At 41.3% G+C, this 14,007-nt stretch overlaps 1 protein-coding gene across 3 annotated transcripts in view; it reads right to left on the bottom strand.

Moving 5' to 3' along the window:
- Positions 1 to 11,204, bottom strand: part of RBM26 (RNA binding motif protein 26) — a 48,445-nt gene extending 37,241 nt beyond the window's left edge. For all 3 annotated transcript variants that reach the window (XM_083883253.1, XM_083883255.1, XM_083883254.1), the window contains exons 1-2: positions 11,076 to 11,204; positions 230 to 348 (exon numbers count right to left, since the gene is read on the bottom strand). In XM_083883253.1, coding sequence (XP_083739379.1) covers positions 230 to 348; positions 11,076 to 11,146 — 190 coding nt within the window. In that variant the 5' untranslated portion in view covers positions 11,147 to 11,204. The remainder of the gene's footprint in view (positions 1 to 229; positions 349 to 11,075) is intronic.
- Between the last annotated feature and the right edge of the window lie 2,803 nt (positions 11,205 to 14,007).

Here is a 14,007-nt window from a genome sequence, read left to right as displayed (position 1 = left end):
TCTATGATTCTGGGCCTCTGTGAGTACTAACAAAACATACACCTAATATAGGCATGCTAACCTATACACCTGGGCTTTTTAAAATTATTTTATGAAAACTGAATTACATTCTACAAAGTAACAAAGCAAATAAAGAGATCAAAGCCCAATTCTATGGTAAATGATTGCTTGAATAAATTGAACAAGACAGAATTGTCACTCTATCTTAATTTTATGATGAAGCCCATACCTTTCTGAAGAAATACATCCAGCTGATCAACACACAATGCCTTCAGTTCCTTTTCACTTTTATCTTTCTTTACCAAAGCCAGAACATATTTAGCTAGGGCAGATGGATCTGCATCACATCTGCAAATAAATTGGTTAGGAAAAAAAAAAAAAAGGCAATTTAATCACAGAAAATTATGTCTGAAACTGGTATGACCAATACATATATAGGGCAAAACCATTTCCTACCAAAGCAATTGAAAAATATTCAGATGTATTTTTCGAAACAGTCCAGATACATAACATTTCTAATTATCACTTTCCTTTTCAAGCGAACAATTGCCTAGAATATTTCCTAACAATACTGCAGAGAACATCAGAGCAAACTAGAACAAACTACTTCATAAGAAACAGCCTCAACTGCCAAACTGCTTTGTATTAAAAACAAAGACAACAAATACCTCTCTAACTCCCTAAACACGGAATCAATAATTCTGAATGTAACACTTAAGTAACTGTTATCTGGGAAAAGTCAGTCTATCCAATTACAAATTAATACAGTGATACAGTAGAGGTGAGCTATGCTATTAAAAAAAAAAATCAGACCCTTGAGTATTCTTCTAAATACACTTTTCAACATTCTTATTACTACTTACATATGAACAACACGGAAACAGAAACTGATTTTTTCAGTTTCAAACTTGGTTTCAAAAGCCTAAATTCATATACTCTAACAGACACTTCTATAAAAGGTACACCGAAAATGGAGGTAAATTTAGGGGTCATTATCAAGGTGATACCTGAATTCAGAAATCAACCAACAATTACATACAGAGTGCCTCAATGTAGAAGCTGATGTTCATATGCACATCAATAAAGAACTTAAAATGAAGAAAGCCATGTATCCAATAGAACATTATTTAATATAAGTGGCATTTTTTTTACAACATTTCACAAATAAGAACTTACAATGAACTTCGTGGTGGTGTTGCAAAGCCTGCCAAAGCAAGCAAGACTCCTGCACAAAACTATTCATAAACAGTGAATAAAGAGTAACTAATGAAATGGTGAGACACTGGCGTTAAACAACATAATCTCCTTATTTACAATATACCAAAGGAAGACTTCAGGTCCCACGAAATAACACAGGATTCAATGGATGCATACTGATCATGTGGTACAGACAAGTGATTTGGGTGGTCATCTAAGTTTGTACTGATGTCTTGAAGAATGACAAGAAGAAAAGAACTGCATCAATGCATCCCAACTGTACATGTTTTCTAGCAAAAATAACCAACAGGAAAAACTAATCTGCAGTCAGGGAGTTGCACTGAATATGAACATGACACAAATACTGCTCTAGCACAGAGGTCCAACAGTCATAGAAAAGGATTAAGAAGTTTGAAGTCCCTTCCACAATCAGTAAGATACAAATGCTGAAGCTTAATTACTAATCTAAATGTTGATCATTGAAATGACATTATTTTGGACACTGAGCAAAAGAATCCAAATCCCTAAACAAACATATCACACCACCTAATTCCTCTCATCAGAGAAACTTATCTCCTGCACAGCAAGCAACATCCCTCATGCAAACATATCCACTAAGCAAATGAAGCTGATCTGTCAGCATCACTTAGGATAGCTGGGGCCCAACACACAGAGCTCTGAAGTTAAAGGTCAGAGCTTCAAATGTAACCCAGCATCCTCTAGAAAGCAGGCAATAGTAGAATTTCATGCTGAAAAAGCAACTTGGGCTGCTAGTGGACATACCACTGTATTCCATGTTAGTCTGCATTATTTATAGGTACAGGAAACAGGAGTTCATAATCAGCCCACATTCCAAAAAAACCTACGCACAGTAAACGAACAAAATGAAAATATATACTGCAAATCAAAAACCAGACTGCACACCGACTGAAAATTCTTCAGAAATTTTTCACATTTCTTTGCTCCATTCCAGTCTAACAATTCTTCATCCAGAAGAAAATACTGCCCAAGCATCAAGTCCGTGCACAACCTGACACAACCTTCTACAGCGAGAGCAGCAGGACTCCTTAACACTGCAAGCACCTGAGCACATCAGCCAAGCAGATTATCTAAAAGCCCAGAGTTGAACAGTATTCACCACAGGCTGCAGCAAGGGCTCTCTCTGCCTTCAGCAGGCCCTAAGACCAGCATTTCATAACCTCTCAATCCTTGAATTTGCAAAGTTATTAACTTTTTTTACTGTTTCTTCATGCACCTTCAACGGCACTTGAGATTTTCCATACTTTCCCAGTTTCAAGTTGAATCGTGCCATGGAAAATTAATGTGCTGTCTTCATCATGATAGGTGTTTTTTTATCCTCAGTTTTTCTTTAATTTCCATTTCCATAAATTTGGTTTTCATTTGATAATACAAACAGTCAGCTGTCATTGCTCAAAATCTGCTACAACTTACTTAAATGACACATGCACTCAAAATTTAGGGGGTCAGGGGGCAAATCCCATGTCAGTCTAGAAAGTAAAAACCTACTGCTCTTAGCTACTCCAATGTTTTAATTCTCCAGCTCCTGCAGTACTGACTGCACAACAACCTCATATTCAGTATAAAGCAATTCCCCTTTCATGAGCAGGATAAAAACTGGAAAATCTTCTCTGGAAAGCCACCTAGACTGTAACAAAATAAACAAACCATAAACTATCCCCCAAAAAACAAGCCAAAAAACCCACAAAACCGCACAAAACCAACAAACACAAATCCAAACCCCAAACAAACAGAAGATGTTTAAAAAAAATGAACAGTTAATGTTTTCATCCTCCCTGCCATGATGACTTCAGACTTCACTGTCAACCCCAAGACTTGAACTCATCCACCAAACTCCAATATATGCTTATGAAAATATTCTCAATGAAAATGTACTTATAATTTGCAAAACATGGGATCATCTTCTGCTGTGCACTCATGCACGTTTCAACATTTGTCACCCAGTAAAACCACATATGAACAATGCAAAACAATCATACTGAATTCTACTCTGTTGTTATTATTATTATTATTCAGTGTGTACAGCAGAATTTCTACAACAATAAGAATTGACATGCTTTCAATTTTGGCTACTTAACAAATACTACTTTTTAAAAAAATATTAACAGGCAAATTATGTCAAATTGACACTAATTAAGTGCTAATGAATACAGAGAGTTTTGCGGTAGAGTGAGATGAAGATGCTTTTGGAAACCAACATTAGGATTTTATGTGTTTTCTTCTAAATTAAATTTTAATTTTTTTAAGTTAAACAGCAAATGATCTTTACACAGAGTCTGATGTCCTTTTTTAGGTACTGACTTGAAACAGAAGTCTCCTCTTCTGTATCTGTTCCTCAAAGCTTTAAAAAACCCCACAAATTATCTGTTTTCTCCACACTATTGTGAAGACTGTTTCTGAACACAGTATCTTAAACAGATCTAATAAGTTTATAATCTGATCTTTTATTGCTTTTCAAACTCTTGTAAAATGCTTTTTAAGATGATGCTAAAATTAAATTGCTAACAACTTCAAGTGGTGGAAGAGAGGACCAACTGGTCTCACAAAGTAAAAAATAAATTTACGGTTTACGAAACTGTGAATAAAGGAAGTCTGCATAAAAATTTGTTTATAGCTATCAAGAATTCTAGACATGATCTTTAATCATTTTGTTTGGGGGGAGCTTTTATAAAAAGCAATTCCTTTCCACTATTTCACTCAAACTCAATTCTGAAACGTTCTGTATAAATTCTCCATCCACTAGTTTAGTCACAATCCGCTGGTTTGGATTATGAGGCCTTGAGTTTTCCTCATAAACAAGATCTTATGTTCTCTAGTTTAACAGTATTTTCTTAGAGAATAGCAGCCTTTGTGTGTGAATAATACGCAATATGCTTGCTCTGTCTTTGTTGTGCATACATGGATTTTTCGCTCATTTTGAGCTAGCTTTGTCAGTTTTTCTAAACCTCTTTGTCTTGCATTTTATGCTCTTATAATCGACTTTGTTTTGTTAACAAGTAATGTGAGAGTAAAGAAAACAGGAAAGGCACCCATGCTGATGACAGCAAACATATTATGTAGAACAAGGATTTATTATACAATATATGCATATGTATATTCTTGCAGATTGAAAGATAATAGAGAAAGTTGCTCTAAAAAAAACCCAAAAAAATTATACTTTGCTTCTACCACTCACTGAATGATATACATTTTCAGTAATTAAATACAGGTTTAAATCCTTAGGTAAACTTGAATATAGTGTAGTACATGAGTTGTCACCATAAACACAATCTGTGCATTACACATGTGACAGAACTTTACACATCACTTCATTCTTATGGTAACACCTGGCTACTAGAAAAATGGTCACATTCATCAGAGCATGTAGAAAAGCATTTCTCAACTCTGATTTGCCTACCTCCATTCTGTAGGCATGTGCTGCAAGCACTAATACACATCTGTAATCACAAATTTCTCCTCCTGTTTTCGTTTTTATGTTTTCTTTAACAAACAAACACCAGCTGGCACAAGTAATCTGAATTCATTTCCACTGCAGCAAGTACATCCCAGTGTGTGCTACCATTAAACACTGTAGCGTGTTTTCTTACCTGATTTCTGAATATGTATCATCATTCCTAGCAATGTTAGATTTTTTTACCTCTAGTAATACTTTTTTGCAGGTTGTACTCTCTAAGTCAGAAAATATACAGTGCCTACTCCTCTCTATTAAACAAGGGAGACTGCTCATGTAATCCTGTTTAATACACAGTATTGAATATATAGGCATAGATGGAAGAATTCTCTTGCTAAATCTCTACATGTTCTTCAGAGAATTATATGACTACATCCAATTGCTATGCAACAGAAGCTTCAAAAAGGAAAGCAATTCCTAATCAAATATTTTGCTCAATCACAGAAGGAAGTTCAACAAAGCTCGCAGAAAGTTCAAAACGCCACGTTTCTGACCTCACCTGACTTTGCAGTCATTATTTGAAAATACTATTTCAAATAAACCAGAAAAGCTGAAGCTGTCACGGTAAATTTAAGCCTTGTTTTTTTGGTGTTTTTAGGGGTTTTTTGTTTGTTTGTTGGGGTTGTTTGTTTGGTTTGGTTTGGATTTTTTGGTGTTTCTTTGTTTGGTTGGTTGGCTTTTTTTGGGGGGGGGGTTTGTTGGGTTTTTTTGGTTTTGTTTTGTTTTGTTGTAGATAATATTAGAAAAAGGAAAAGTAATTTGGCTGAGTCACCTCTCAGTACAGTCTTTTCTTCTTATTTGAATGCTCTGTAATTCATTAAACACTTTTTAACCTATCCATTTCCAATACTCTGTTTTTTTAAATATAAAATCTGTTCTGAGAACACGCTTTGACATTTTAATCACCGGGTAACTACAGACATTAGTCTTAACTGAGAAATGCAGTATATGCAGAATAGGTATTAAAGGTGTTTGCAAAAACACATTACTGGTGTAGCTGTATGTCCAAAAGCCCTTATCAACATATAGCTTAGGTTGTATGCACACACTACTTCTTTAAGATGCAAAAAAACTACACCAAGGGGTTTTTTTCTTCAGTTTTAAAAATAATGTACAAACTGAAAAGATGTTGCAAATCCTGAAACTAGTTCCTTGGCAAATTTAAACTACCACAATACTCTGAAACCTCAAAAGCAAGTCAGTAGTCCTCCAGGCAACAAATGGTGTTGCTGTGAAGGAAATAACATGTAGGTGCCTGCTATTTGTCATGCTCTGATCCTGAGAGTTAATAACCTAAATTTCAGAATCTAGTTTTGTTGCCTGAAGACTGATTGCTAAAATACTGTTCAGTTCTTGATATTAACCAAGGTGGATGTGGCTGTGTTTGAAGACTGAGAGAAATGCTTTGTACTTGCAGGGCTGAGTGGGTGCAGAAAGATGTACACTGCACACTGGGCAGTGCAGCCAGCCTAATTCAGGCAGTTACACCACTCTGTTGTCACTAAAAAAAGAATACCAAAATTTATAAAAAGCTATGGTGTTCAGTAAGTAAAATGAATGACAAAGTCATTCAGCAAGACCTAGCTTTTCTCCTGAGACACTATCGTAGCTGAGGACCACTCTCACCATACTGGCTTTCATTAACTCTCTAACAGTACTTAAAGCAACAGAAAGACACTGAGGAATGCTGCAGACTCCAAACTGCTATTCAAGCTAATGATGCCATTAAATCAGTTCTAAATTATTATGATACCCAGATCTGACATGTTCATACAGCTGCAGCAGTAATTGGCAGCCTAGAATGCCACCCCTAGATTGAAGGCAGCTCTCATGAGGCAGAACAGCTGTCAGCTTGCTGGCTCTCCAACACCCATTCAACGCAGAGAGCAAAACCCATCCCAGCGTCTCTGTGACTTGCAATGCAGTCAAAGGGGTTTCACTTCACTGCTGATATTCGCAGTAAAAACAAAAAATGGTTTTCTGTAACAGCAGTAATTTTCTCCTTTTTATTTTCTGATTTCAACTATACATAATAATACCCATCTTTTAATATTAAAGTAGTATTTTTACCCAGAAGCTTAGCAGTATCAGCACTCTAAGCTAGGAACCTTGATTTCTCAAACTCAGTAGCTCTGTGAGTCCAGGTGAGCAGATTATCAAGTTTCATAACAGATGCAGAAAAGTAACTAGTGTTAAAAATTACATACTACTGATGTGCATTTGTGCTTTATTTATCTTAGTTACAAACAGCTTCATGCAAAGTGTTAACAAAGTAAGTGAAATGAAGAGAAACGCTTATCGCTTCTGAACTTAGGAAGTTCTGTGGAAAATGAGAGAAATCTCACGGTGGCCCAATGAATGTTATGGGTAGGATGATACGCCACACAAAAGGAATGACAAGGTTTTTGATTTTAACTTATTTCTATGCTTTCTATGTCCTGGCTTATTAGCATATTCTTTACATCACTGTTAAACCTCTTTTATTCACTACCTTTTGTCAGTAACCTGTGAAGCCAAAAAAAAGGGCTGAAAAGGTTGACAAACAAAGAATAGTGAGGGCAAAACACCAGGACACAGATCATTTGCCATAAAATATTCGAATGATAAATATACTCAAAATATTCTTTAAACAATTTTCATTTTATTCCATCTGATGTAAGTTGTTACAACACCACATTCACTTACAGAATCCACCAATGCAAAACACCTTTCCATTTCAATGAGGTGCCTAAATACTGCATAAATGTTGTAGGCATTTAATCTTTTTTTTCAAGTTTGATTTAGTACAAGAATAAGCCTTCACAAAAATGTAAATACAGTGAAGTGGAGCCTTAATCAAATTGAAAGTAAAATTCAGTGGGCCACAGAAATATTTCAACTTAATTTATTTTACACAAAGTAATTAAAACCAAGGAAATCTTCCAGTGTAGAGAATTAAGGCAAGGGGGAGAACATTACAATGTCTTAAAAGCGAAATTGTGAGTGTAGCATTCATACAAAAAGCTATTTTTTTCACAAGTAAAGATTCAAACAAATTCAAGAAAAAAAAAATTAAAGAAGTCCCTACTTGGAACTTTGCCCAGCCCGATCCCGATATTCCAGCAAAGACTACATCCACAGTTCATAGGGTATCTGGAATGGGCTTGCAGAAAAGAAACCCATCACAATTGACAGGCTCAGTGAGTGCCTTGTTAGTGCAGAAATCAGAAGTGACAGGCATACAGTTATATTCCAAGTTTAACATTATTTTCCAACACTTGACAGAAACCGTGCCATGGACAAGAAAGTGTGTAACACTAGAAATTTAGCTCATTGCTGTCTGCAAGCAACAAGGATGACTGGTAACAAATGCCTTCTTTACAGAGCTGACTGGACTTGAACATACAAGATAATTCCAGTCAAACACAGAGCAAACCATAGCACAAAAAGCCTCCTGCCACTTTATTTGAACGGGTACTACGTTTTCATGGCTGGATCTGCAATGATTCTGTGTGTATATTTAGCAATTCTCTGCACACCACACAGAGCTGCAAGAAGAGTTATTTCCAAAACCACAAAAGCAGCCTCTTCTTGAAAGTTCCTAGAGACCCATTACCCCTCAAACGGAGTTGGACTGTGCAAGTGCTTCGGCATGGCAGCATTTGCAGTTTCTGCCTCACTGCAACAAGACAAAACTCAGATAAGGCCTTTTTGTATGGATGATCACCAAGGCTTTGCCAAAGACATTAGAGAGGTCCAAAACAAACAAAGCAACCCAACAACCGATCACCAACAAAAAATTCCAAATCTTAAATCCTCCACCATCCCTCTCCTCCTAACATTCTTGTCTATGAACAGCATCTCCCAGAGACCTCATGTGAAAGCAATCCAACAACCAAACCGTGTCCAGTCCATATAATTACATAACACACTTGTTTCATTATATTAAGAAGTCAACATTTTCAGAACTGTTTAAAGATAAAATGAGACATTTTTTGTGGCTATTGCTATATTTTATTCTGAAACATTAGGTTTCATAAGTACACGCATTATGGCCTTTGGAGTAAGTTATACATCCTGATTAAAAAATGTTACCTCCTTGCAAAAGGCAACTTGGAAAGTGCAGCATGTTCTGACTACTCAGCTCTAGGTAACTAGCACATAAATATAGATCTAGATCTATAAATCTAGGTTTATATAGAATTTTTGTTTCTTCTTAAATGCACTTCTCCCCTTAAAACCACCAAGACATCACCTCCCTAATGACCTAATACAGTGGGGTCTTTCTTAGTGTCGTTAGGAGGTTAAACCACATATCTTGCAGCTAAAGGTTTCTGAAAGAGCCACTAGACAAAAACATTTGGCACTTTTGTTCCATTAACAGGAAAAGACAAGTCAAAAATCATTTTGGGGCTACAACAACATAGCAACAACTCCAGAGGATCAGTAGTCAGCATCTCACTGTACTAGCAGTGCAAGTTATTTCTTTAGAAGTAGCTGCACACTGAAATTTCCATACAGCCACAAGCTACGGCTGTAGTCACACACTTCAGAAAGCTCACACTGAAAGCACCTCAAGAGTATTTGACTGCTGGGAAGGGACAATACATCTCCACCAATTCTAACATCTATTCAACAATGCAGCTACACAGGACACTGCAGAAAACTGAATGACAGTCACCGCTGGTTTGATTCCTCCCAAAGCTAAAAATTCAGAGAACTCATCATCCTCCAGACTAGTATCTCCCTGGCTCGCCAGAGTTTTCCAAAACGATAACCACATTTGATCTGCTCAGACACCACATTTAACCTAACACATACACACTGGTCTTCTTAGTGAAAAAAAGGCAGAAAATTGCACTGATCACAAAAGCTGAAAATCTCAATTTCACCCTTTAACTTCTGACTATTGCTAAGAGCGCTCACGGTTTAATATTCAAACAAAGAAACATGGACCACCCCGAGTCTGTTCCAAGCCTCTTAACCAGCACACTCTAAAATACGGATATCAAACTACTGATTGCCATTAACAAAATATTCACACAAGAAAGTACCCAGAAACTAATACTGAGCATTATGCAGCAGAGGACTAGGGAAGTCTATTACCTCAGAACACAACATATTGTATTATACTGACCCAAGAGAAAAAGTAATTCATCTTCCCCAAACTACAGCTTTTTTCCCCTCAAAAAAAAAATAAAATCTTAAACGTCAAACCTTTTATAATGAAGACACTCAATGCAATTTGCTGCAGGCCTAATGCAAAGCCCACAGAAAGTAAATTCATAGTTCATCCAGTGTGGTCTGGATTAGATAGAGTAAAGAAGAACTACTACCCCCCACCCCCGACTCAAAAAAAAAAAAAAAAAAAAAAAAAAAAAAAAAAAAAGAAGAACCCAAGTGAAGCTCTCCTAAAAACGTCCCAGCATTTTATAACTTTTTAAAGTTATTTCAGCATAAGCTCTACAAACTGTATCTGTACATACATATACTTAACTAACAGCAATGGAAGCCGTAAAGCAATTTTTGCCTTCCTCCCCATCTGATCTCGCCAAGAGTAAAACGTGCAGTGGGCAAACAAACACCTCAGCGCAGAAGTTAACACCAGATTGAATTCAGGAGTTCTAGTCCATTTAACTCAAATCAAAGTCCAGCAATTTAATTCCAGCATGTTAAAACAGTGGTTCAGAATGACAAGAAAAGTGTATGCTTTCATCTGCAGACACCACACTTCTAGAGAATAAACCTTTAAAACTAAGTTCACGCTTCAGTTCCACTAAAATACCATTCAGAGAAGGTAGACGCCTTTGCAGAAGAGCCCCACTTACTCACATGAGTGTAATGCTCAGAGGGCACGCACGTATTCACAAACAGGCAAATTATTCTCTGGAGCTCCTACTCCCAAGTCCTCTACTGATGCAATTTTTATTTGGGGGAAGGGAAACCAGAGAGCGTCAAATACTCAAAATAACCAAGAAATATGTTGGACGAGTCTGCAGAAAACGCTCCTGGGAAGGTCCCAGGCTCCCGCAGGCCGCCCCGGCGGCACCCGAGCGCTCTGGGGTCCCGGCACGGGCGGCCTCCCGGGGCACGGCGGCGGCTCTCGCACACACCGCGCCTCCCGCGCTCCCCGCTACAAAGGCAACCGGAGCGCGGTCGCTAGGGGGGGAAGCTGCATCCTCCGGAGGGAGATGGTCCTACCGCCCAGCCGAGGACGGCCACGGGAGAGCGGGAGAACGAGGCAGCCCCTCACCCGGGAGGCGGCCGGGGAAGGAAGGGCGCGGAGGGCATCGCCCGGGACGCTCCCGGGACTCCCGGCACGGATGGCGCTTCCCGCCCCGGCCGATCCCCGTCTTCTGCGAGGGGAAGGTTTATTTCGAGGGGGTGAGGAAGGGTCGCGGTTACTCACATGGGCTCCAAGGTTTTGCTGAGCCAGGATTTCAGCGCCTCGAAGTTTTCTATGATCATTTTAACCACCATCCAGAGCGGCCCGGGCCCCCCGCCTCCCCGCCAGCAGCAACAGCGGCGGCAGCAGCCCCGGCGGCGGGGTCCGTGCCGCCCCGCCGGCCGGCGCCCCGGCTCCCGCCGCGCCTCCCCGCGCCCTCCGCCGCTCCCGGTCCGGCAGAGGCCGCCGGTGGGGGCCGAAGGCCCAGCGACACGGAGGGGGCGGAACCACTCGAGCGGCGGCTGCTTCCCGCGGGCCCCGCTCTCGCCGCTGCTGTGCCGGGGAGCGCGTCCCGGGCGCTGCCTGCGCGGGTTCCCCCGGCGGAGGCGGCGCGGCGGAGGGTGCCGGCGGCGCGGTGCGGTGCGGGACGGGCGGGCCCCGCCGCCTGAGCAGCGCCCACGGAGCGAGCGCCCGAGCGAGCGGGTAAGATGGCGGCGCCCCGCTGTCGCGAGAGCACAGAGTCTCGCGAGGCCCGGCGGCGCGCGGGGGCTGCCGGGAGGCGGGGCCGGGCGGGGCGCGCTGTGGGGCGGCCCCGGAGCCTTCGCGGGCCGCGGGGCCGGTGGGGCTGCGGCTGCACGGAACAGTGCTCTACGGGCGAAATAAATAGCATTGTGTCTTCCTGACCGGTGTTTGAAATGCGCATGTACTTATTTTGTTTCCTGGAAACGCTGCTAGCCTTGCCTAACACGATCACAGAGTCACAGACGGGGTGAGGTTGGAAGGGACCACACTGGGTCGCCTGGCCCGACCTCCCTGCCCTGGCAGCGACATCCACAGCACACTGAACGGGGGTGCTTCCACATCGTTCTTGAATAGCTCTTTGAGGGACACAACCTCTCTGGACAATCTGTTCTTGTGCACGGTCACCTACACAGTCAAGTTCTTCCTCAGATTCAGGTGGAACTTCCTGTGCATCAGTTTCTGCCTATTGCTCTTGTCCTATTGCTCAAAACCACCGAACAGCGCCTGGCTCCTGCTTCTGGCACCCTCCTTCTGGTCATTATTGATGAGATCCCCCTCAGTTGTCTCTTCTTGAGATTGAACAGGCCCAGCTCCCTCAGCCTTTCCCTGTCAGAGAAATGCTCCAGCCCCTCAATCATCTCCATGGCATCTGGACCTGCTCCAGGAGTTCCATGTCTGTCTTTTACTGGGGAGTCCAGAACTGGACACAGCACTCCAGGTGTAGCCTCACCAGGGCTGAGCAGAGGGGCAGAATCATCTCCCACAACCTGCTGGCAATGCTTCTCCTGACCCACTCCAGGATGCCATTGGCCTTCTTGGCCACCAGAGCACACTGCTGGCTCATGGACAATTCGCTGTCCATGGGACCCCCAGGTCTTTCTCTGCAGGGCTGCTTTCCCCAATCTCCCGGGCAGCAGGAGTTGCTGCAATAAGGAACCACACCCTGGACAAGCAGGAAGGGAGGCACAGCCAGTACTCCCTCGGCTCCCCATAGGCAAACTCCCATAAATGTTTGCAACTGACAAGAACAGGAAAAACATAAAAAAAAAAATAATAAATATATATAGATAGAGATGTATTATTTTTTAAGAAGAGGTGGGACAAAAAAAAACAACAAACAAACAAACAAACAAACAAAACTGTGTTTGAAAGCATGGGAGTTGGCAGCAAAGTTCCATGAGTTCCTGAGGCAGGGGGTCCCAGCTCCTCAGGGTGCACCTGGCAGGGGAGCCCAGCCCATCCGCTGCTCGGAGATCCCCATGGACAGCGCTGGTGGGAACACATGGAACAGCCCTGCACACCTGTGCCCACCAGCGTGGCCCCTTCCCATGAAGAGTTACATACGTGCTGCTTTCTCTGGTACCCGCGGTCAACCGAGCACTGAAAAAATGTCCCCCCTTGATATCCCTCAGTCAGATTGATCTGCGCTTTTGAAAGATCTGCATCCCACCTGAGCTCCCCAGCCAGGCATTCTGCACAGGCAGCTCACAAAGGCAAGTGTTCCATGGAAATCATTCACTCTGCCTTTCTCTGGGTGACTCCTGAGCTGCCTGCCTGGTGTTCTCAGAGAGAGAGAACTGCAGGTAATTCAATGTCACGGAGATAGCTGAATGAGAGCTGGAGGAGGCTAAGGCTGCCTGCACACTATTATTTGTGACTTGATTATCATCCTTGAAAGTTTGTTGAAGACTGGAGAATGTGTCAAGCCAACCAAATAAGCTGCCAGTTTAGTAGGTATTTTGAGGAGGACTTCCCAATTACAAGATACACTTCAGTTTCCCTGCATAGTGGAGAATGAACAGCACATCCTGTCAGTAGACAGAAAATCACCAGAGCCTGAAATTTTCTGGAGACTGTTCTATAAACATGTAAAAAGTCCTCGACTCACAGTCACCAACTTGTAGGTTAACTCCCCATGAACATGTAAAAAAGGTCACTAACCTTGGGATTCTGATGGGTCTCTGAAGGGACAGGCACATAGAGATTAGGCATTGTGATAAGAATCTTAATTTGGTTTCAAATCTGTCCCTCAATTCTTTACAAAAGCCAGTGTCTTGTGAAAATAATTTAGACAAGCATTGCAACTACCTTTGATCCTTGTATATACAACAGCCAGCAAAAAGCCACAGCTTCTAAGGCTTCCCCACATAAATGAATGGATATAATCACAGTAGCAACTTTTCTGATATTTCATTCTCTAAACTGCTTTTGTAGCCATTTGGAAGCACAATGGTGTAAGCAAATTAGTGATCACGAAAAGGTTTTCACAAATACATTTAATGCACTGGGTAAGGCTTGTCTCCATGAGGTAGTTTTTGAACGTTTCTGTGTTTATAGAACTGTGCTGTTATCACACTTCTGTGGTGATATTCAGAGTAACTGTAATAAATAAATAAATAAATAAATAAACACTGACATTCCCAGTTCTAGAGTT

The sequence above is a fragment of the Zosterops lateralis genome (assembly GCF_965231275.1).
Source record: "Zosterops lateralis genome assembly, chromosome: 2".
Taxonomy (NCBI): domain Eukaryota; kingdom Metazoa; phylum Chordata; class Aves; order Passeriformes; family Zosteropidae; genus Zosterops; species Zosterops lateralis.
The sequence above is the reverse complement of the archived record's forward strand: the minus strand, read 5'-3'. Positions and strand labels throughout refer to the sequence as shown.